Genomic DNA, 24,740 nt, shown 5'->3' with positions numbered 1-24,740 from the left:
TTTTTAATAGGAAGAACAAAACCCATTAAGCAGAGTAAGTGGTTCCTCTCTAATACTTTATTGATCAGTTGACTATTTTACTTGTCATGTGGAAGGCCCTACTTCAAATCTACTGCCCAGCATCAGAGAGGAGTGTGGACTGCTGTGACCCACTTCACAGGAGGATGGCCTATCCACAAGGTGCCATTTCAAGAGCTCTTGGGTAAGCTTCATTCAATCCCACCCCCATTGACTGAAATTGTTCCAGTCAGTACTTAAGTGCTTTGCAAAGAGAAGTTTTCAACCAGGGAAGCTGAGCTACATAAGATAAACTGGTACATTCATTTCAGATACTGAACACCTGCAGGCAGTGAAGAACACTTCATGCCAAATCTCAGCTCTTGATCAGGTAGGAAAAGCATCTCAATCTTGAATTATCAGCATACAGGCAAACACTCTGTCTTTTGGGTAGCTGCCCAATAGTCCAGTTACTATACTTCCTGTGATTTGCAACGACTACCGCTGTCTGACTGTGAATCCATGACAAAAATATTAAAATTGTTCACATTGAAGTATCTGGGATTTATTCTTCATCTTTAACTTTCTTGGTGCTGTTCATTGTATTCAACCAAAATTTATGAATAGTTTTTATTAACCAGAAAATGCTACTTCAGTTACTCTACACTCAGAGAAATCTACCCCATGCTCTACTTCTAAAGCCCACTCTTATTTCCAAAGAAAGATGCTTTTAAACATAAATAACTCAATAATGAAGGTCAAAAGCAGCTTTATTGATATGAATAAGCCTCGTGAATGGCATCCAGTCTATACAACAATAAGCATTACACTTGGAAAGGAACTGCTTGCAGTAGCACGTTCTTCTACTTTATAAACACACCATTTTGAATGAAAGGACTGATTTTTGCACTCTTAATACTTTGAGTCAGAGCAACAGGGATTACATCCATGTTTTTGAAATGCTTACAACAAAATATTCCATCTCTGCACTATTTCTGATTCATTTCCATACTTCTTGTCTGTACTTAGACCCCCCTTTTCCCTCCTCCCTTTCCATTTTCACCTCTTCCTTTCCCTTTTCTGTTTCCATCAAAGACTATCAGTCATTTCTCACTTATTAGCAGGAGCAGACCAGGAAAGATTCTGCTCCCCTCAGGTTAAAACCCTATGACTTAGAAAGTAGACAGCAAAGATGACACTCCTTTGCAAGGTCATGTGATCATTTAATAGGAATTTAACATTTCAAGCGGATTTAATAACATTAGCTTACCAGGGATGTGCGAGCTATTGCTTGCACAACAGCACTGAAGACTTTCTGGGGCAGACGGAGAAGTGTGGTTCCACTGTCTACTATCGCTTTATCGGCATTATACTAGGGAGAGGGAAAACAAGGAGAGAAGTTACGCACTGTAGTTAATGTAAAGCAGATTTCATTGTTTCATAACACTGACAAAGCTGTTCTTTTTTGGTAGTCGTCTTCCCAAACCTGCATGTCATACCTGTCAGCAGCTCTCTCTAGTTGATAGCTTGAATTCAAATGAAGTCTGAGAGCAAAAGCAAGATACGGTCAGCCTAGACACAGGAATGCGTTTACCTGCGCCACTCAAGAAATTACAGTGGTTTGGCCAGCTGTGGTGACATGCAGTAAGGAGAAGTAAAGCCCGGCCCCTCTCAGAGGTGTGAGCTAATCCATTTTATCTCCCACGTGCCTTGGGCAAAAGCACTCTCATGGTCAGTACAGACGGACACTAAGCATGCTGATGTAGCTTACACCTCATGGCCAAGCCCTAAATCAAGGTCTCTGCTATCATGGAAACAACTCGCTCTAGTTTAAACACAATACAGCAGCCTACTTTCAACAGCTAGAGTATCTAACTTGAGAATAGTCAGGGAACGTTAGGCCTCATGACATGTCATGTTCGGTACCAGCTCAAGAGTACAAGTGCCAAATGCCACACCTTTCTCTCAACTGCTGAAACCCACTAAAACACAGACAAAAACAAGTACAAAGAAACTTGAAATTTCAATCTTGCTGCCTCAAAATCTGCACTAAAAAAACCTAAGCAAACATTTCTCTTTGTTATTAAAACTTCAACCCTCAGATTAAGGAATTTCATTAAACTTCAGACACAGTAAGCAAAGAATAAATGTTTTAAAAGGTACATATTTTTTCATGAACTCCCTAAAAACTATGATTACTTGTAAAAAAAAAAAAAAAAAGGCAAGTAGCAGTGGCAGCTGTTCGCATTAACTACTTTTGTTACCAGCTTAGGCAGCAGGATCAATATAACTGAACAGTGACATGTTTATGACATAATCATAAGACATGAGGAAACATACAGCATAAGCTTTTTAGGTAGAGATCAAACAGCAAGTGAATTTAAGATTCAGTGGCTTAGATGTTATCAAGTCACATGGAATAATAAAACCCACCAAAAAGTAAAAAAAGTAACTCTCAGTTATTTTCTTTTTGAAAGGAGAGCTGCTATAGGCTGCCAAACAGAGCTGAAAGAAAAGCAAACAGGAAACTATTATACACTCAGAAATACTTCTAAAGAGTGGAGAGAACTATCAAGGCACCGTGGAGTCCATTTTAACAGATTTGTACCACAAATACGCAACTGCCAGCATCCTGGAGAGCAACCCTTGGAAAAAAAGTAGGTAGGAGGCGCAGCCGAAAGGGTCAACCACTAACATAAACCCATGCAAAATGCCTGGAGCAGCAGGATTGCTCGCCAGGGACCAAGGACCTGGGTGTTCTTGCTGTGTACAGTGTACTTTCAGTGCACAGTAACTTCTTGCTTTCTTAGTCCTCCTGGCTGATCTTTAACAGCGCAGCCCGTGCGCTGCCAGCAGCTCGGTACTTCGCTCAGCCCTGCTCTGCCAGGCTCAAGGCCACAGCTGCAGCGTCACGCCGGACAGATTCCCGGCACTGCAGCGGGGGACTGCTTTTCCCTTGCAAGTCTCTGGTGACAGTTACAAAAAATGTTCCATTTCCTAGAAAATAACTAGGAGGAGAGAGGGCACATAGTTCATTGTACTATGTGGTGAATTATGCATCCTCTGCAAGCCCCTAACTAGCCAAACTTTAATCATACTAGCCCTAATTTTTGCGGGAAGATCTCCTTTGATCAAGAAAGGCATGATGCCTTCTGTCCTGGTGACCAGCCTCCTGTGCTAGTACATATAACGTAAAAGCAAGTCCTGGCTCAGAAAAGAGCAGCAATAACAGGAAACTTCTGTAACACTGCTAGGTTTTTAAGTGAGCTGTTTTCTGGAAACAGCACGTATTAAACCATTAGTGCAAGGGCTCCTCTTCAAAAACATGTTGATCGTTTTTTAAGGCAAGGAGAAAAAAAGCAACACAAACACTTATGTTAGAGGAGCAGCAGTTTTGCCTTCCTAACAATGTAACAGAGACAGACATTTAAAATAGATCTTCTGTTGCTTATTGAGCTGAAAGATGATATAACTAATTTTAAATATTTTATATGGCAATATGATTTCCATATTTTGTACAGAAATATAGTATTTGTGCACATGTAAGAATTTTAACATAAATTTAACTTAATTTGTATGAACGATAAAAACTTTAGATTTATCATGTATGTCCCAATGATTTCCAACTAAGAGAACAAACATAAGATAAAATTAAGATGTCTAGTGAAAACAGGACATGAAAATTATAAAACTAAAATGAAAACATGAACAGCAACAAGCTACAGTAAGAAACAAATGAAGCACGCACATACATACATATCCTCCAGAAAAAAAAAAAGAAACAGCTTTGAAATAAAAATGGCAACAACACAGTCTCATTACACTGATCCAGAGATAGTGGAGCATTATTCCTAATAAAAACAGAAAACATATGCATCAGGAATAATAGGATATCATATAATAGGAGGCATAGGATGAGATACATTGGGAAGCTTCCCAGGATGACACCTACCCACTGCCATCATGAATTACATGCTTAGACATCTCCGCAGGGGTCAATCCAAAATATTCCCTTTTCTTTTTTTTGACCAGATTTGTCTTAAACCCCTTTATTTTGATTTTACTGTATAACACACCACATTTCACATGGCTTGTTCATCTTTTTTCAAAGTTACCATGCAGCCTTAATTCTCAGAGGAAACTGCAATACAGATCTGCTGGTATAGACAAAACTGATCAATTAAGTGCTTTCCTTAACCAAACTTGCATTTTATATAGACAGAAACACATTATCGCAAATACCTCTCTGCAGTCCAATTCGAGGTTCTGTCCTCCAACCTCCAGTTTGAGAATTTCGACCTGGTAATACCACTCCTCTTTGATAGGTGTGTACCAAATATCACCCTTGTACAGACTTGGTTCAATTCCACCCAGAACCTGAGGGAAAAGCGAAAGGAATTCACATACTTTAAAATCACGGATGTTCAGTTTGGGGGCAAGTACAGGAAAAAAGGGGAATATTTAATTGTGATACACAGAGCAACAAAATTTTAATTTAGGACCATTTGTAAAGATTTTATTGACAAGATCTCTGTCAATTGTAAAGCCATATGAAACATCTAGACATTAAGCAGATCGTGCTTCAGTCAACAAGAATTCCCATATTGGGCCAAATTACCAGCATCTTCATCTACAAGCTCACACTGATTCTCTTATGAAAGCTCCACTGTTTAAAATCAAACCAGCATTCTGAGTGCTTTATTCTAGGCAATGTATAAAAATGGGACAGAATATTAAACTTGCACATCACAAATTCACTTTATCAGATCAGAAAAGCCTTAACTGTTCAAGACCACTTCATTTTTCTTACACACATTCAAAATGGAATATGACCATCCTATCATTGCTATCACTATTAGTTTCCATCAAAACTTACGTTGAAGCTGACTGGGAGCATACTAGACCATTAGACTTTGAACTGAACTAACACAGCAAGTTCTCTCTTGGGTGTCATCTATCTCAAGTGCGTTAACATTTACAGTATGTGAACTCACAGCAAAATAACTATTTGTGATCAACCCCTGTGGTGGTATGTATGCTTATTTCAGCATAATTTGGGAACAGTCATTCCAACTCCTGAATCCAGATAAATTATGGCCAATTCTTGGTCCCACTAAAACTGATGGAAAGACTTTCCAGAGTAACAACGAACAGAAGATCTGGTCTTCAGATTTTTTTTCTTTAATATGTTGCTACAAAAAAAGATAAGAGCCTTGATTCCTCTCCCCCTTTTCACATCATATTAAAAAAAATACTGTAGCATTTTGATGAGATTGAACAAGCTTAGCAGCTGAGTGAGGGACTACTCAGTTTAGGAAAGGTAGCGGAATCTGCCCTGAGGAAACACACAACATTTATGTTTTTCTTTATTAAAATTAAACTTGAAATGCAGAAGTTTACTCAAACTTGAGAGAGAAAAAAAAAAAGAATGGAGAATGAAAATAAATAGACACTTGAGTTTTGCCTAAGTCCTTAACTTTTCCTTAAAAAAAATATAAAACATTTCATATATTTAAACACTAAATTTGGAAGAAGTAGGATAGTCGTAGAAAAGAGGGAGAGAGATTAACAAAGATACATCTTCCCTCTTAGATTGACAGATACCCACAAGACTACCTCCGTTGGTACCACTTCCAGAAACAGGCAGTCCAGCACCGCACATCTGCAAGGAGAAAATGTTGGGGATCTTTGCCTGCCTCACAAGAGAGTCAAAGAACGTCTCCACAGAACTGGAAGGCTTGAAGGTGTTGAAAAATAAAACAAAAAACAAAAGAATTACAGAAGTATTAATTAAAAAGTTTCTTTGCAGAAATGAGCCAATCATTCAAACAAGGCTACTTTTCACAAGTAAATTGAATTTCTGACAACGAGGTGATGAAAATTCTAGATATAATAAGTCATTAAAAACCCAACAACTGTCATTTTTCTGTTTCTGTTGTTTTTAAAGACATTTTTACTCTTGACCACTGTCACAGAAATCCCTAAAGCACGAGAGTATTTTTCAATTGCAGTTTTCAAACTCAAATACTCGTTTCAGTTTCAGGCAGAAACTCTCACCAATGCTTTCTGTTTGGAAAAGGCTTTGGGTTATTAGAATAGTCAAATGTAACTTGCCCTTCCCACCTTTCCACAGTTAAAAGGCACAATTTTAAAGGGAGGATTTTCAGGTTTTAAATGTAGTTTAATTCTAATGAACTTTGAATTCAGTGGCCCTTATTTCCTTTTCTTTCTTTTAAAGAACTTCATATCCAAGCACGCTCACTTCAACTGATTACTGGCCAACAGGTTCTTTTCTACACTGCATATCATGCTTGTCTTTGCCATTATTAGAGCACTGCAATTTCATTGTAATTCAGATTTCCGTGCCGGTACATCTCATGACAGGCAGGGACCCTGGCTAGCTAGCGAGGTGCAAAGTGCCCTTACTACACAAAGCACACAGCAGTCTCAGAAGCCAACGACACTTAGGCCTTTGGAAGAAGGGAAAAATAAATGCCCTGAATACACTATTTGCCCAAACCAGAGTTTGAGAAGCAGCTCTTCTCTGTCTGTCTGTTGACAGTATATGACAGCAAGTACAGCAGGAGTCAATACAATGATCATACAACTCTTGAATAAAGCATTTTAATTCCAGAGTCAGCAGGCAGTATTGAATCATTTGTTCTAACGGGATATATCTGTTTGTGAATTTCTCAGACAGTTACGTGTAGGTTGAAAACTATGACTATATACTATTCCAATCATGTTTTCAGTTTTAGATTATAAGGTTACAAATTTTAGACTATACTTTTTAGGTTTTAATTTAAACTTCTACTTGAATTTCCTACCTCCATAAGAACAGGATGTGCTTGGCTATATGTTCCTGAAAATGCCGTAGCTAATATTTGTTCTGAAATTATCCATATATGCCCTCCATCTCAAATTTTACTGTATGAATGGAGAATGTCTTAAAATGAACTGCCAAGGGCTTTGCCAAGTGAGTCCATCAGTCCATTGACAAGTCTTGAGGGAGATCATCACAACCTTCATAAATGCCCTCCACAAACATGCCAGAAGCCTTTACTCCCATTCTCTAGTACTACAAACTCTGTTAAAGCTTATTTGTTCCAGAGGAGCTAAAATCAGAGTCTTCATCACTAGAAAAGCCTAAATGATCTTATTGGACTGTGGTACCATCATGACCCAGTTTATTCTTTCTGGAATGTAACAAACACAAAGGATCCATAGGATCCTTTAGAGTGGGTGGAAGGGTGGAGCCTAATGCTGACAGATCATCTGCCCTCTTTATTTTAATAGCTGGTGAAAGGGTGACTTACCTTGGCTAAGGCATCGTAGGCAAGACCAAGAATCCCATGCCATTTAACTCCTGGTAAGAAGAAATTCTCTGATTCAAGAATGGTAGCAATGTTGATGATGTAGCTGCCATAGATTCCTTTTGGGATAGTAATGACATCTGTACCCAGCACTCCAGTCCAGCTTCCTTGACTGTATTTAACTGTGACATCAATCCCTTGAGATTTGTATGTACTTGACCTTTAAAAGGAAAAGATACACTTATGCATGACCTGTTCATTTACAATGCAAGACAACACAATATATTCAATCTTAATTTTTCCCAGAGAGGAAACAAAAGTGAAGTCTGCAAAGTCAATCACATATACTCACAGAAGAAGGGGGATGGACTATAAAAGTAGTGGAAAAAAAAAAAGTTAAAAAAGTCTTGGGGCTCTGTTTTCATCCTGAAGCCATCAGACACTCACATCTTCACAATATGTTGTGGGTTTTTTTTTTTTTTTTTAAATTTAAGGTATTATGCTATCTAGTGCAGTATGTTCCTGACTCAGACTGGTCTATCACAACAGGAGCAATACTCTTTAGCTGCAGATGGAATGTATTAAGTGGTGCTAGGAAATGAAAAGCTTCAGAATTCAAATCTAAAATTGAAATGCCAGGCTAACCAAATAGCTGTAGACTAATGCCTCATCAATATTATTAAAAAATTAAAAATCCATTTTTGGGAAATTGGAATATTATTGTGAGTATCAGCAATAAGACACAGGTTTTCTAAATCTGCAGTTTGGTCCATCTATCAGGAAGTAAGTAGATTTGGATATTATTAACAAATGATTCACTGACTTGGAGGAGGAAAGGAAGGAGTTCCTTCTAGACCAAGGCAGCAAAGGCAAAGGAGCAGTTAAGTACAGCAAGCAAAGAAAGGAAAAGAATCTTGTTTAGAAGGCTTAACAAAAACATGAGAAAAAACATCAATAGATTTCTTTTCATTTTAAAATCCCATAGTATAAACATAGTAATCATCATCCAACTTCATCAGCACTGAAGAGGTACAAAACTCTATCTTGAGGGACAATTTGGCCATATGGACCATACAACCGATCCCGTTCCTAGCTAAGGGAGGGTGGGGAGCAATAAGAGGCCAGGCTGTAACCCTAAGCAGCTCCTGATACTCCCAACACCTAACCTTCACAGCCCAGTAGCTTGTAACATCCAAGAGAGCAGAAATAAATGAGGTAACAGACCCCACAGATTCTATTTCAAAATCATGAATTCCAGAGATACCGTTACTACCTGTATCTGGTTACTGCTACTGCTGTTTTACCTTTCCACGTAATTCTGCATTTGTATGACACTTAGACAAAGGGATATCTCTGCTCCGGCAGGGTCTTCAGAGCACCACTGTGATACTGGCAGTACATTTTATAAATCAAAACAAAGTCTGAATAATTAGTCACATAAGAGAAGCTGGGGGAGGCAGGAAAAGGAAGGGAAAATACAGGGCTCTTCATGTAGGAAAGTGTCTGGCTGTGCAACAGAAGAGGAAACATCTGAAATCAGAGAAAAGTGAGTGCTGGGAGAATAAAGCGAAGCGAATCTGCAAATACAGACTCTGCATGACTAGCAATGGCAGCAGCACATAGCTCTTCCTCCATAAGCAGCAGCAGCATGATGGATTGAGCTGCGGACCAGGACACAGAAAGACTGCATTCATTTCCCTGCACTGCTGGTGAACTTTCCTGTGGAAAGGCACGTCAAGTCACTTCCTCACCCTCTGTGCCTCAGCTACCCCACCTGTAGAAATGGGTGTGAGGATACTCATCTCATTTGTAAAGCGCAAAATTGTTGTATTGAAGAAAAGGCCTTATTTCCTTCAAGGAGCAAAATACCCAGTGTGGGAAGGGATCTCACGTGATCCTTGTGGCAGTAAATTATATTCTGTTCTGCAAAACTACTTCCTGCTCCATCTTCATGAATGTAATCAGCCTGTGTTTTTCTACGTCACTGATCCAAAGGAAGAAAACTTCTTTAAAGGTGAAAACTAGAGACTTATTCTAATTCATGGGCTGAGTGTTTTAAACAAACACACAGCAAAAAAAATTCCAAACAAGCTTTTGTGGCTATGATGAGAAAAATAAGAAATTCAACTTTTCTGCCAGGACAGAGTGTATCTTTGCTAGAGGTAAGGAAAAAGGCCTCCTAGATTATAATGTTATAGTGTCACTACTCCCTTCTCCCTCTCCTTTCTGGTTAGTCTTCTCTCTAAAGCAGCCAACAGAAACGCGGTCCTCAAACCTCAGCTTAGAAAACTAGCAATGGGTTCATTTTCTCACGCAGAGTTACTCCACATTACCAGCCTACAGCACTGAACAAAGCATTGACAAAATATTATGCTCAACACGGTAACAGCAAATCCACTGCACAGAATCCCTGCTTAATTAACACCAACCTCACCAAACACATGCAATTCCTTCTTAATCCTATGGTCTCCCAGCTCACTTGCCACTCTGCAACAAATCAGGACTTCAGATTTTCCTACTTACCCATTCACTTTTTCCTAAGCACCAAATCAATGTCTTCATGAACAGCAATGGCAAAGAAGGGACAGAAAACAGCAACAGACCAAAAAAAATCTAAGCAGAAGTTTTGATCCCTTCTCCAGTGAAGATGGATAGCACAAGGTTAAGTGATTCAGGGCCAATGACTTTAAGATAAAGCAAACATGAAAACCCAACAACCAACCTAGTTGTCTAAAGACTATTCCACAACATAAATTATTGATTTTTAACTAAGAAGTCCAATCTAATTTGCAGGGGTTATGGAACAAGTTTAGAATTTCCCTCAAACCATAAACTGTACAGCGCACGCAACCAAACTTGCAGGATCATACTGCAAAGCACTAGCTTACTTTTGCTTGCTGGTATATAACTTATTGTATTACCTCAATTTATTGCCCATAATTTTCTTACCTCCCTATCTCTTGAAATGATCAACTCTTGAAACTCAGATGGTGAGGCAGCAGTACTCACACTGAAATAAAACTGAATACTGACAGCCCTGAATATGTCTGTCTCTCACATATCACTACAGAGCCATCACTGATAATTTAGTTTCAAGTATAAAAATCCCTTTATACACCTGTTTAAGTAGTTCTTTTATCACAAGTAGCATACTCAACAAAAACTACTTATTATTTTGAACAGCATGAGAAAAACACTGTGATTTCTTTTCTGTTCTGGACACATTAGGCCATTTCCCAAAATCTTATACATAATGGTAACTTATACAGCATGATCACCACAGCAGACTCAGAACTTTTCACAGCAAAGTTTTGTCAGAGCCACTCAAAAGCCCAAGTCATGAAAGAGTGCATAATAACAGTTCTATTCGTTTTGTACAGAAAGAACCAGATAATTAAACAGTAGAATTAGACGACACGGATTGTATGACACACAACAACATTTAACAAGCTAGTTCTAAAATTGCTCAAGAAGGGCTCTTCCTGAACAACATGCCCTCTGAGTCCTTTGAAACAAGGATAATGCCTTTCCTATGCACCCTTCTCAATTTTAGTTAAAAAACAATCATGCATTTAATTTCAGATTTTGATCATTTGAATAAAATTAAACTAAGAGTGTGACAATCGGGAAATTCAGACCCATCACTCTCTTTCTCCAACACAATATTAATATTCTAATAAGCACACATCTATAACTCGGTCCCATTAACTTAACAAATTACTGATCCTTCTTTCTCCTCGTCTTCAATTTGCAGTTTATGACTTTGATATGGAGGCACTTCATGACAATATAGGGAAAAACTGCAGGAATGATTACCAGATGAGAGAAAACATCTTTATCTAATTTTGAAGTGTTCCACATAGCGTGGAAGAAAAGTGCCCATAGGTCATTTGTCTCCTTTACACATGGATAAAGGTCACTCTCAGGTAATTGTACAGATCCAGCAGATGTGATATCAAGGCTCCTGCGTACCATGTATGCAAAATCATGGCAACCAAGGAAGATAACCCGCCCACTGGGAAAAGGCTATCATAAGGCAAGTCTCGAAAAGAGACAAGCAGCAAGGCCCAAGGAACTATAGGCCACTGGGCTTCACCTCAAGTCAGGAAAAGTCTCCGAGAACAACCTCCTGGAATCTGTTCCCAAGCACATGAAGGACAAGAAGGTAATCATGGACACTCACCGAGGAATTTCACAGGCTTATCATACCTGACCAACCTCATTGCCTTCTACAAGAAGATGATTGGCCACGCAGATGAGGAGAGCACAGTGGCTGCAGCACATCTTGACTTCAGTCGGGCTTTTGACGCCATCTCTCATGGCATTCCCATTTGGAAGCTGAGGATATGGGGCTGAACAGACCACTATGTGGACTGAAGATGCGCTAGGCTGCTGGGCCCAAACGGCAGCGACCATTGGCTTGACGTCAGGCTCGTGAGAAGCATAGTGCCCCAGGGGTTGTGAGCAGAGGAAAAACTGTTCAACATCTTCATCAAGAACCTGCACGATGGACAGACTGTACCCTCAGCAGATTTGCACAGGACACGACATTAAGGGGAGTTGCTGATATGCTGAATGACAGAGCTTTAATCCAAAGGAACCTTGGAAAACAGGAAGATTGAGCCAACAGAAACTTCATGGCATTCAATAAGGAGAAGCACAAAGTTTTGTAGCTGAGAGGAGACAGCTCCATGCATCAGGACAGACTGGGAAGCAACTGAAAAGGATTTGGGGTGACGGTGGACGCTAGACTGAGTGAGAGCCAACAGCGTACTTGCCCTGTGCATATAGCAAATTCCACACCAGGCCACATTTGGAGGGCCACCAAAGAAGACATTCTCACCATCTGGTCAGCACTGGTGAGACCACACCTGGAATAGACTGTGGCCAGCTGTGGGAATCCAGCTCAACAGGGATCTGGAGAAAGAGAGAGGGACTGGCAGAGGGCTACCAGATAGGTCAGGGTCCACAAACACAGGACCTGCGATGAGAAGCTGAGAGGAGCTAGGCTTCAGTTTTTCAAGAGATCTCACAGCAGCTTACAACAACTTGACAGACAGTTACAAAGATGACACAGCCAAACCTTTCTCTGCAGTGCCAGACAATAACACTAGGGGCAACACTCTGCGAGGTCCAGGTTGGACATTAGGAAGTATTTCCTCCACAGGAGAGTGTGGCGCAGCACTGAAACACTCTGCTCAGAGAGAGCATGGATTCTCCATCCTCAGAGGTTTACAGGACTTGGCTGGACTCAGCCATGGCTGACCTGATCTGGTGACAGTACATATCCTAAATGAAGCATGGCTAAGTGGGTTACAGAGGTTTCTTGCAAACAACATTTTTGAAACATCTAACTGATTTCAGTGGGGCCAGGATCCCTCCCAGATGACATTTATTGTGTTCAAAGTATTTTAAATGAAAGAAGCATTGTGTAGCCAGGTTCAAGCATGCTAATGGTTGTACTTTATTCTGAGCATATTGTAGTACTCCATCAATCCAACGCAAACCAGAAATTGCTACTGCAATTGCTCTGGACTGTAACGACTTGAGTTTGAATCATTTTACAAAGCACCCTTGACTCTTCCGGGCCTAAATTTCAAGGTTTCATTATTAACTTTATATCAAAGTTCTCAAAACACAGTGTACACTGAGAACACTGATAAGAGACTGTAACCTTCAAGTGATTTCACAGCCTCTCTCAACACACAACCTCTGCTCTTGTTGCTGTTTCTAATGGTTTATGGTTCTTATGAGAGAGGCCTTGCCTTTCCAGACAAAATAAAATCACTTAAGAGAAAAGTGAGAAGGAATGTTTGTGCTTTTAATTCCTTGCAATTAAGTTTCCTCTAGCCACTATCTACGGAAGGGTATAGCTGGCATATAAAACTCTCCAGTAGTGCAGAAATGGCTTTCAAGAGCAAATTCTGGACTTTCCAGACCTGTGTCATATCAGAGTGAGATGTGAAATATCTCCATTAACACCTGAATATGTGACAGGAGGTAAGGCTATTCTAGTAAGCAGCATGGAAATACCAGCTTTCCCTCCATTTCCCATGCATCTTATTGGAAAAAAAAAAAGTGCAAAACTCCATGTTAAAATACATAAATTACATAAAGAGGTAATAAGAATGCTGATATTCTCCAGCCTCCCAGTTCCCTAAGTATTTTTATCCATATGCTTCAGCTAATGATAGACACTTGTGTTTTGGAGAAGTTTACCTGAAATAATTGAAACTAGAGAAGGGCAGAAAGGAAGGAGCGAGAGTGATTTAGACAGACAGAGCTGTTCTTGGCTGTGACTATTGTCAGCTCATACTAAATACAGCAAAGTTAGTGCATAACAAGCACCAAAACTACCAAGTCATATCTTATAAACAACCATATTCAGCAGGGTCTGTCCAGATCACTAACTGATCGAGGTCCTTGGCCAAACTAAACAACGAATCAGCTTTTGACTAACTAATTTTGGTTTTGGATGAAATGTCAAGTAACAGATACAAGTACTGGATTTTAATTTTTGTTTTTAAACAAAGGGAAAGTATTATTTAAACTTTTAATTCCTTCCAAGACTAGTCAGATAAAAAATTGGCTGCAATTGGTGTGATTTTGCAAACGATTTTTATGCTGTAATCTTCTTCCCTTTTCTCCAGCTCTAATCAGCGCTGCGCTCAGAGCTCAGTTGCGCTGCCATCAGTGGGACCGTTCATGGTGTCGGGCAGGACTTTGCATCACGCAAGGCCAATCTCCCCATTCAGGCAACAAACACCCCACTCTCATGGGATGTCACAGGAGCCCCACAAACTGCCTGATCATTCTCTTTCGCATAGAGGAGTCAGAATCTAAAAGACATCCTAACCCATCACGGCGTGCAGAACAGGTACTTACAGCTTGGTATTGAAGTAGGAGGTGACATCAGGATCAGGCACACCTGCTACAGCAAAATTACTGCTCCCAGTGTCAACCAGAATATTTAACTGCCGAAACAGAAGAAAGGAGAGGTGGTTTTCATATCCAACTAAACAAACAAACAAAAAATCATTAAAGTTTTTGTCTAAACTACTTCCAGTTTTAAAATGATGATGAAAGTTGCCCTGAAAAAAAACCACAAAGCGTCACTTTTGGGAAAGATATACTGCTGTAGCCCCTTCAAAACAGCTGATCATGCTGAAGTCCTTTAAAATAGTCATGTTCCTGGAAGAGGGAAAACCCGCCAAGCCCGTATTTGCACAGCAGATGAATTCACAACCATCTGAAATTTCTTTTTGGCCCAACCCATGTGTCTCAGCAATCTGGCTCGTCCAGGACAGAGGCTGAATTGTATACTGTTTAAAGCACTGTTTGCCTTAGAGCTTATGAGGTTTCTAGGTAGGGGCTGAGCACAAGTCTGAGCAGAAATAAGCAGAAGCACGAAGCTGCCTCGTGGCTTGGAGAGCACAGGAACATTGTCCAGTTCGTCCTGAGCAGCAGCAACCTACCACAGCTTTCACCACCTTTAAATAGGAGGATGGCAGATTTATAAACACTGTGAAAAGCGTGGACTGAAAGGTGGCCTAATAGTGGACCACTTGTTTGGTTAACTGGGAGGATGATTTAGGCCAAAAATTGCCCAACGAAACCACACGGACAAAACGAGACGCCTCCTTTCCCCCATTTGGCTCAGGTGAGCAGGTTGGTTGCTCACCACAGCTGCACGATGGCTCGTGCTAGCACGAATCAGGAGGTAACAGCACAGGCACAAGCAGCCGGATACAGGATCACCTCTTTCAGCAAGACCTTGAAACTACAGGTGTCATTAAATGATAATTTAAGTCAGTCAGAGACAATACTACTACCAAAAGCAGTGGTCACACTTTTTCCCTGCTCTTGGCTGGATGGTTCCCATGGCTTCTTGGCATAAGCACTAGCACCCATGGGGCTGTGCCGCAAATCAGATCAGGTTCCCCACTTGCAGTTACAAAATAAAAAATAAAAAATTAGCCATCTGCCACATCAGACAGCTACTTGAAAAGAGATGGTAGAGCAGATACTAAAGAAGGGTGATTGCCTCTTTTGGTGACAGTGTGGTCTCTGATTGGCCTAAAATGATTGTGAAATTATGCCCTAGGCAGTAGGGGACACCTGCTCCCCAAATATTAAGGAATTAAGATTCCTGTAGGAGGTAGTGAGACATCAGGACTGGGTTGCCCATGGTTTGACTCTAGCTTGAGGCAGCCACTTTGGTAGTCCTCATCACTCCTTAAGGTGTGAGGTAGCTAGAGATCTAGCACTGAAAGTGGATGTGGTAAGAGAGAATGATAGTGGAAATGAGTTTAGTATTGACAAAGGAAGTGGAGAAATGGCTGAGCTCAGAAAGGAGAGAAAAGACAAAGGAGGATAAAGCATTTGGAGAAGACATGCTGAATCCTTCTTTAACAGGTTTAAGACCGAGCACAGACAAAAAAAAAGTGTGAGTAAATGTGCAAAAACATCTTTGGTTTGCACATGAAGGGGGAGGGAGGAGATGGTTGCCCCTGTTTTACCTAGTTAATGCGGTATGCGACTGAGGACCTCTGAAATTAAAACATGAACACGAAACCAACTAGCAATCCATGGGACTCTCTTTTGAGCTGCACGCACGCTCTGTTATTGGTATTCCCAGTCCTAATCATGCAAAAATTTTAAGACTAACAAGAAACAAACTCACAACGTTAGTCAAGTTATTTCCCTGCCTCTGTGCATCCGAGATTTTAGATTAGGCGGAGACAATACATTAAAATTTATTGTGCAACTACATGAGCTAGACACAGACGTTTAAAAACAAAAGGACATCTGTAAGTTCACCTGGCTCCAGGAGCTGAGGCTTTGAAAGTAAATAAGAAACTGAGGCATGACTTGCAATAAAATCCAAATTTTGCTACATACTTGGTATCACTGATATCAAAAGCCTAACATTTTGTCAACTACCTAACAAAGTAAGAACTATTCATTTTTCTCCCTCTCTGGGATAAAAATCATATTAAAAATAAATAACAAAGAGCAGCTACAATGTGTGCATCTATCAGGACTAACAAAAGTTGCCTCAAAGGGGTGCTACAGGGCTTAAATTAATTAGCCTTTCCGAGGCAGTCTGTGATGCTTGAGTAATCGGCACTACAGATCAGCTGCATAAATACATGTAGGTGTTGCCCTAGCTTCAGTAATATGCATGACACCATACACAGAGGACTTGAGAAAAAAAATAAACCACCCTAACAACAAAAAACCCCAAGCAAACCCCAACCACTAAATATGACATATATGAAGGATATTTTACCCCCACATCTTAAATACAATGTTATCATCACAGAATTCACAAATCACTGAAGAAAAGGGCAAATTTACTACCCACAGTACAGAGCAAATCAACATTTCCAAAAGAAAATAGATATCGCCCACCGAAAAAAAAGAAAAAAAAAAGAAAATACAAAGCCGGCTAACCATGCAAGTGCCAGCCCACTCGGACACAGCAGCATTCACATGACAGATCACTATTGAGGCTGACATTCTCTATCTGCATGTTTGTGCATAATGAGATGCAGGCGGCCAGGGCAGACACTGATTTATTGTAGTCCTCACAATAGCGCCAGTGATTAGCAGCTCATTTCGGGGTGGGTATAACTTACTGAGTTCTCCTTCTCTCCTGGCTACCCTTTGGATCTGAATTTTCTTTAGTGCCTTCACATCTCATTAAGAACCACTTTTCATGTTGTCACCACTGGAGCCTACGTTATTCCATACTGCCCGCTGCCAGTTTAATGGTGCTGCTGGGGCAGCTTCAGGCAAACTCTGGTGAGTCACAGGGTGGCAACTGAAGGAGCTATGGTCCAGGGCTGCCTGCCCTGCCCCATCTCCAGAGGTCAGCCCTGCCCTCTCCCAAAAATTGAAGTCAAATGCACTGTGCACTCACTCCCCAGCCGCCGCATCTTGCCACCCAGCTTATGAAATCCACAGCACCTCAACTTGATTCACTGAGCTACACGCTGTGACAGCTGGAGAGCGGTCATGCCTCTGTGCCTTTACCTTTCTGCCACAGGGACAGAAGATCCTGATGCCGAGGCAGAGCCAACAGCGGTGGCAGCATCCTCTCCAGCGCTTCCTCGCGAAGCCCCAACGATGGTGAATCAGAGCTCTTGCGGGCAGGTGGAGCAGGTTCCTTGGGTTTATTACAGCCACCACGAGTGAATCACTTCCTGTCACTGACAGCTGATTATTTAACAATCAGCCTGTGTTGTCAGAGATTGTCAAATGAAGTCAGATTTTGCGAAAACCAAGGTCGGAGAGACACGGCCAAATGAGGCTATGAAGGAAAAACTGCCCAAGGACTGCTGACTGATCACGTGCCCAGCATTAAAAACAATGAAAGACTACTTTCCGTTGACTTCTGGAGGCACAGAAGGAAAGCCTTGGGTTTTTTTAAATTGTGATATCTGAGTTCACTTTCAGACCTATATAGCAGAAAGCAGACAGCAAATGCAAAAGGCTGTTGGGTTTTTTTTTCCCCCTGAAGATCACCTTTACAACAGCTGTGGGACATAAAATCTGCACCTCATATCGTATGTGGAGATTATTTTGCTGGACTATGGAAAAAGCATTATTATTAATAAAAGATTCATAAATATCCCTAGCTATAGAGTAAGCAAGATAGTAACATCCATCTCTGCCGTGACAAACTTACAGAGGAAATCTGACATCCTTTCTATATGTCATTAAGTTGTGCTTGTAAAAAGAAACAAATCCAAATCTGTTTCCTGAAAGTCATGAGCACTGAAACCAGAAGCCTCCTTAGGCCATCCATTTTATACATTTTCCACTCTGAAGGGGTAGAGACACTGAAAAAACCCCCAGTCGTAATGATTTATTTCAACTGGAAGTCAAACACATTGTCAATACTTCAAGGATCCCTCACAAACTTTCCAGTGCTTGATTTAGCGCCAACAATAAATAGCACTTACCGTATGCTATCCTCCTTCAATAATTTAACTTACCGCTATGTCCTTAATATTTTTAAGCTTTGCATTGCTGAATATTGGTGTATTTTGATATCAGAAAAAAATTTGCCTATTGATCTGTCATCTTTTTTTCATTCAACAAAGCTTCATCTGCCTGTGGTTCAGGCATCTGCCCTATTTATTACAGCAAGTGGCGTCAATACGACGTCATCAACACTAGGCATTATCTATGCCTCATTTCACTGCCTGGTGAACAGCAATTTGCAGTTATCCCACCATGCATTCAGAAAGTGACTTAGTTCACCTTTTCAAGGAAGAGCGATACAATATGACAATTTCTGTTGCACAGAGGTTGCTAGTATCCTCTAGCAGGGGCAGATGTTGCCTCTACATCCACACCCTACTCAGACTTGGTCTAAGTTTCTCTTTCCTGTTTTAGTTTGAGATTTGTGGTAACTTTCAGAAAAATAGAACAAATCCCACGGGCTACAAGTGCATAATGCATTTCTTTGAAGCAGCGCTCTGCATGATTTAGCATACACAGCCTTCTCCAGGTGTGGAATCCTAGGGCTTGCATCCAACCCTGTCGCGCTGTTGCTTTTGATGTGATTCCCTGGGTATCACCGAGCTAGTGATAACCTTCATCCCCATTAAAATATTGGCCCATGGAAAAATCCACTGCAGGTTTGTGGTTTTTTTTTTTTTTTCAAGTTAACAGGTCTGATCCTTTTAGGCCAAGCAATAAAGTTTCACCACTGGACAGAAGTAACCAAACTGCAAAAATGTATTTGGCTCTTCACTCCTGCTTCAGCTGAAGCATGGAGCAGGGGGAAGAATAAGATTTGCACAGACAGAGCCATAAATATAATAATCTCATTCAGCTTACATTTACTTACATTTACTCTGGGGTTCAGTCAAAGTCTTAATGATAGGCAATTGATAGTTTCCACCGCACAAGCCAGCAGACCAAAGAAGCTGACTCCGTAGGAGTTCATGATGAAAACGCTAAGTGATCATGCCTTTTCCAGGATTTTAACTTGACCCAAGGGCGCCCCTTTCTCTTCCCTTCTCTCCCGTCCCCAATAAAGAGAGCGACCATTCCACACTAGTAACATTCATATGCCGTTCAAAATCTTGTCCTGCTGTGCTTTCATGATTTCTCCCACGCACACACTTAAAATAGGGCTTATAGTCCTACTCTGCTTGACGGAGTATGCCACACAGTGAACTATCACACAGTAAAAATGTTTTTCTGTCCACGTGTAGAGACTATAAATAGGAAGCATCCCATTACAGGCTCATGAGCTGTTACCACACATCACGATGGACTGGCTTAGTAGAAGTCCACCCCATCTAACAACCCCTGAATGTGTAACATCTCTTAACTCCCTCTTTCTTACTTTGTCCGACACATAATAAAACCTACAGAAAATAATTTGCTAGACAGTGCTTAAAAAAAAGGTGCAAAGAAGTGCTACATTTCTTGTTAGGGATTAGCAGCTAGAAGTCATTTGGGTAATCGCTCTTCTTTTTCAAGCTGGTTAATAGATAGGAAAATTAGTTGCCAATTTAAATACTGCCTCATTTAACACAACGATTCCTAATTACATTATCAGCCCATCTGGCAAGAATTGCTTACAACCATCATGCGAAAAAGAAAACACACTAGCAACTATACGCTGTGTTTGCCCACATTTATTACGTGTTATTATTGGCACAGACTGTCAGTCAGGTTATTTCAGCAATTTGTTTCTACAAATTAATAATGTTACAATATAGAGCGGCCTTTTAAGCACAGAGATACCGTACGCTTTTTTCTGTGTTACGTGGAATTAGCATTTACAGCCTACTTTCTAATAAAGAAATTCAGAAGACTAGGCTTTCATTTAGATTCTTCATCTGTTCCTCTTAAGATACAGAAATAAAACCTAATTAAAAGATGACTTAAGAGGAATCTTTGGAAGCGTTTCTAGATGTTGAGGCCTGCAAAGTCAGACATAAATGGAAAAAGCCTCCACAATGACATATTTCTGCTTGCAGAATAATACGTATTTTGCGGAACAGGTAAGGCTGAAACCAAAAAGGGTTAAGTTTGTCAATCTGTATGACAGACAGGCACCTGCCCCTGAACACTGGGGCAGGGATGGGACTCTTCCATTTTTCATTGCTCGTAAGCGGCCCTTGGGCTGGAGCAGCCCAGTCCTCATCGCTCTGCAGCACTTCACAGAATGGCTGAGGTTGGAAAGGACCTCTGGAGGTCACCTGGTCCAACCCCCTGCTCATGCAGGGCCACCTACAGCCAGCTGCCCAGGACCATGCCCAGATGGCTTTTTAGTGTCTCCAAGGATGGGGCCTCCACAACCTCCCTGGGCAACCTGTGCTAGTGCTTGGTCACCCTCACAATAAAAAAGGATTTTCCTTATGTTTAGAGGGAACCTCCTGTGTTTCAGTTTGTGCCCACTGCCTCTGGTCTTTTCACTGGGCACCTGTGAGAAGAGCGTGGCTCTGTTCTCCTCACACTGTCCCTTGAGGTATTTACATACATTGATGAGATTCCCCCTCTGAGCCTTCTCTTCTCCAGGCTGAGCAGTCCCAGCTCCCTCAGCCTTTCCTCATGTGACAGATGCTCCAGTCCCTTATAAGTCTTCACGGCCCTTCACTGGACTCTCTCCAGTATGTCCACATCTCTCCTGTGCTGGGGAGCCCGAGCTGGACACAGCACACCAGGTGAGGCGTCACCAGCACCGAATAGAGGAATGCAGAAAAACACTCAGCTTTTTGGCTGACAGCTGCACGGCCACTGGTGGCGATGGAGAAATGCCCCACCCAGAGCAAAATGACTCCCTGCAGCTTGGACGGTATCATGCTTCACCTTTGAGGAGGAGGAGGAAGGGGGCAAGCCCACGTTATGCTGAGTACGGGAGAAGAAGCGTTTCCTGTGGTGCCCTGAAGGAGGTCACCTCACCAGAGAACACAGACCTATCTGCCACTACCTCCAAAAAATAATCCTCCTGTAGTCGTAAGAAGGGTTTAACCATGCAGCCAAGATAAGAGAGGTGTTATAGGAAAGAAAAATGGAACAGAGATTAATGATTTTCTAATGCTGTTTGTTCAGCAGGTGGTGCCCACGTTTCACTGCAACGTCACACTGGGGAGACAGAGGAAGGTGATTTATTGCAGCATGAAAACTTGGCCAAACCAGGAGGTCAGGTGTATCACCAAAGATAATTCCTGCTTTTGCAATGGCAAAAGTTTGTCACAGATACTGTGGTGTGTTTGTAGGTTGTAGAGTAAGCAGGAGAACAAGTGGCAAATGGAGGCTCTTCAGGGCAGCAGCAGATCAAGGCCAGCAGAGCATATTCGGCGTTCGTTGTCATTCCTCTCACCACATTCCCTGCTGGTGTGAGGACCTGGGATGTGACGCCATATCTATACTACCTTTACATTCACTCTCTCCCCCAGCTACCTAAAACACTCAGCTGGACACTCTCATACCTGCACTGGGCCCAGCAGAAGACCAAAAGTCGTTCACTCTCAATCTTTTCATGATCTGCACTGCTAGACTGGGAGGAATACTTTTTTTTTTTTCCTCTCTCTGAAAAGCAATAATCTCTTTCTTTGCCAGAAGATTACAAAGTACTATCTGGATTAGCCAATCTATCCGTGCTTAAGAGTACTCTGTGCTTCTGTAGTTGAGATTTGTATTAAAAACACAAATGCTAAAATGACTGATTGCGCTGAAGTATAAACTTGCTAAACTAAATTGTGAGTTGAAATATGAGCATCTGACTGTGGGACTGATGAATAGTCATTTTGAAGAGAAATATTACAGGAAGTGCTTTATATATATTATCATTTTGACAATAAGGGAAGGCTATTATGGTTTAAAGACAAAAAAAATAGTCAGCCAATCAATCCTGGTAACAAAACAAAATATCTATTCTTCATTTCTGCGCTCTCCTTTCTGCCAATGCCTTCGGTTCCCTAAACATTAGCATTCTCTCTGCACATGCCGTCTCATGTGGTATCTTATTTTTCAGGCTGAAATTTATTTGCTGTGTCTAGATTTATCATACAACACATCCATCCTATTCATGCTATATGAACATGCTTTGCTGTTGAACATGAGCTATTACTTGCTTATCTTAGAGCTGTGTGAATCACAGCAATTTTGTCTCATTGCCTTTTCAGAAAAGATTAACCTTTTTTCCCTCTCTTTCTTTTTTCCAAATACAAGTCCCTCTCCCATATCACACCCTATAGCTGACAAAAAACCTAGGTGTGTGAAGCAACCCTCTAGTTCACATAAAACAGCTACAGTTGAAGTCGCACCCTGCTCTAAGCATTGGGTGTTAAGGAAAATCTGAACTAGTTAGAGAAAGTTCAGTAACAACATTAATCTAGAGGTTTACAAAAATCTCACCTAACCATTGAAACGCTTGACGAGGCTTAGGAAGACTGAGGAAAACTGTGATAGTCTTTTAACAGATGTATGATTGCTGCAGAGACCCTCTGGGAGCCGCACCTTTCAGAAAAAAGGGGTTGTGTGTGATCTGACTGGTATCTTCATCAGGCTTACCCAGTGCAGCCAGCACGTTGATGTCACATTAACATCGAGCAGACTATTAGCTCTTACTAAAGCAGTAAGGCACCCAAGTGCTCACAAATTTGAGTGAGGAAAATCTATATGTTCTCTATATTTATACTAAACACGTTCTTGAACTGAAAGATTAATGAGTGCCTAGATAAATGGAAGATTAAAAAAAGCCCCACAAACACAGCCTGAAATTCAAGAATGAATGCAGGAGACATCAGCTATTTGCACTTAAGTACACACAGAGCTCTTGTTAAATCTGAAAGCATGTTTCCACCTGTTAGTAGGTGTGTAGGAATTAAATTAATCAATTTTCTGCTAATTACATTACAGCACTGATGAGACAGGGAGACTGTAAGCTGAATGCCACTGGGACCAACTCTCATGTCTAACTGCAAGACTCAGGAGGAATCCCAGTCCCCACGCAGCCTTGGTTTAGAGACAGGCTACGTCTAAGCTCTGTGTCACATCTAAATTAGTAAGCGCCTCATCCACAGCTCGCTCCTCCATCCCCACCACTCCATGGTGGCCAAAGGAGTTGGAGAAACAGCTATTAATTCAATAATTCAACAGCTAAAAAGAAGCTGAAGAAATGCCTGAAGTCCGTCTCTACCACCAACCTGACTCATGGAAACAGGCTAGTGAATGCCACTACCAATTTTAGAGCCACCTTCTCAGCCTAAATCTCCTTCTCACTCTCAAACCACAGAGTATAGCCACTGCAGAGCAGACCTGCCGGGCACTGCTCGGCGGGATTTTGAAATCTTCAGAGCAATGGCCGGCCACATCAGATGGCTACTAGTCCACGGAAATAGGAGGGTGACGGAGATGACTGAAGGGCTGCACGACTGTATTTCACAATACAGGGGCACAGACACCACCAGCCAGAGAAAAAGGGTTTCGCTGTCCCCAGACAGCTCCCTCAGCAAGCCTCTGTGCACTTGGACCTTTGAGCTTAACCACAGCCTGTCTCACTTCACTCCTGAAGGAAATCACTGTCAGATTATTTCAGTTGACCTCAAGCTAAACTTTCTCTGTAAAAAAAAGACAACCACCTCACTGAAAAACAACAAACCATCCACCTCAAGGTTAAATGTCTGCTATGTCTGTTGTGTTTATCAGTACTACTTAGGGCATGATACATCTGAAAAACATAGTCTTATGTCAAACAATTTTAGAGGTTTTTTGGGTTTTTTTTAGGGAAAAACAAAGCAGAAAGACTCATCATGCTTATACACCACCTTTCAGAATACAATATCCAAGGAGGGCTTTTTTTTTTTGCCTTTTAAGGAAATGAAATCAGTAAGCCTACGTTAATGTATTATACCCAATGAATGATTACAGTTAGAAGCTGCATACATTTCAGAATTTCAATTTTCTGAGGCTTTTGCTCTCCAAAATTAGCTTCCAATTTATTTTGTCAGGTCACCCTTTTCTTTACCTCTATTATTCATTAGACTCAGAGAAACTGCTGTCTGAATAAAAAGGCATTTTTAGTTGTTCTTCTCTACCTAGTTTCAGAAGTCCTACACTCTAAAAAAAAAAAAGTTTGTTTCGAAACTAAAGCAACACCCTCCAACCACAGTATCTGTAAGACTGAAACGGTTTTGCACATTTGCATAGAGCCAAGTTATGCTAAGTAAACTCAAGAAGGCTTGAACTGACTAATCTTTAAACCTTCCTCATGTTGTACAAGCTTCTACACCATGAGTCACTGCCCATGTTTACTGTGCCATTTGGAATCAAGGGCCATGTTTCAAACTTCAGCATAGCCTATGAAGCTCACACATTCAAACCCACGGGGCGTTGGGGAACCCAGTCGAGCAGAGGGTGTCCCTACCCATGGCAGGGGGTTGGAACTAGAAGGTC

The 24,740-nt window shown here is 41.2% G+C and overlaps 1 protein-coding gene across 1 annotated transcript in view; it reads right to left on the bottom strand.

The window, feature by feature from the left end:
* The window catches only part of BACE2 (beta-secretase 2), a 48,313-nt gene that overhangs the window by 11,555 nt on the left and 12,018 nt on the right, over window positions 1-24,740 (bottom strand). The window contains exons 2-6 of the mRNA XM_075772443.1: window positions 14,196-14,284; window positions 7,314-7,530; window positions 5,606-5,734; window positions 4,240-4,374; window positions 1,268-1,369 (exon numbers count right to left, since the gene is read on the bottom strand). Of these exons, the coding sequence (XP_075628558.1) occupies window positions 1,268-1,369; window positions 4,240-4,374; window positions 5,606-5,734; window positions 7,314-7,530; window positions 14,196-14,284 (672 nt within the window). The remainder of the gene's footprint in view (window positions 1-1,267; window positions 1,370-4,239; window positions 4,375-5,605; window positions 5,735-7,313; window positions 7,531-14,195; window positions 14,285-24,740) is intronic.

Source organism: Balearica regulorum, chromosome 1 (assembly GCF_011004875.1).
Source record: "Balearica regulorum gibbericeps isolate bBalReg1 chromosome 1, bBalReg1.pri, whole genome shotgun sequence".
NCBI classification, from domain to species: Eukaryota; Metazoa; Chordata; class Aves; order Gruiformes; family Gruidae; genus Balearica; species Balearica regulorum.
The sequence above is the reverse complement of the archived record's forward strand: the minus strand, read 5'-3'. Positions and strand labels throughout refer to the sequence as shown.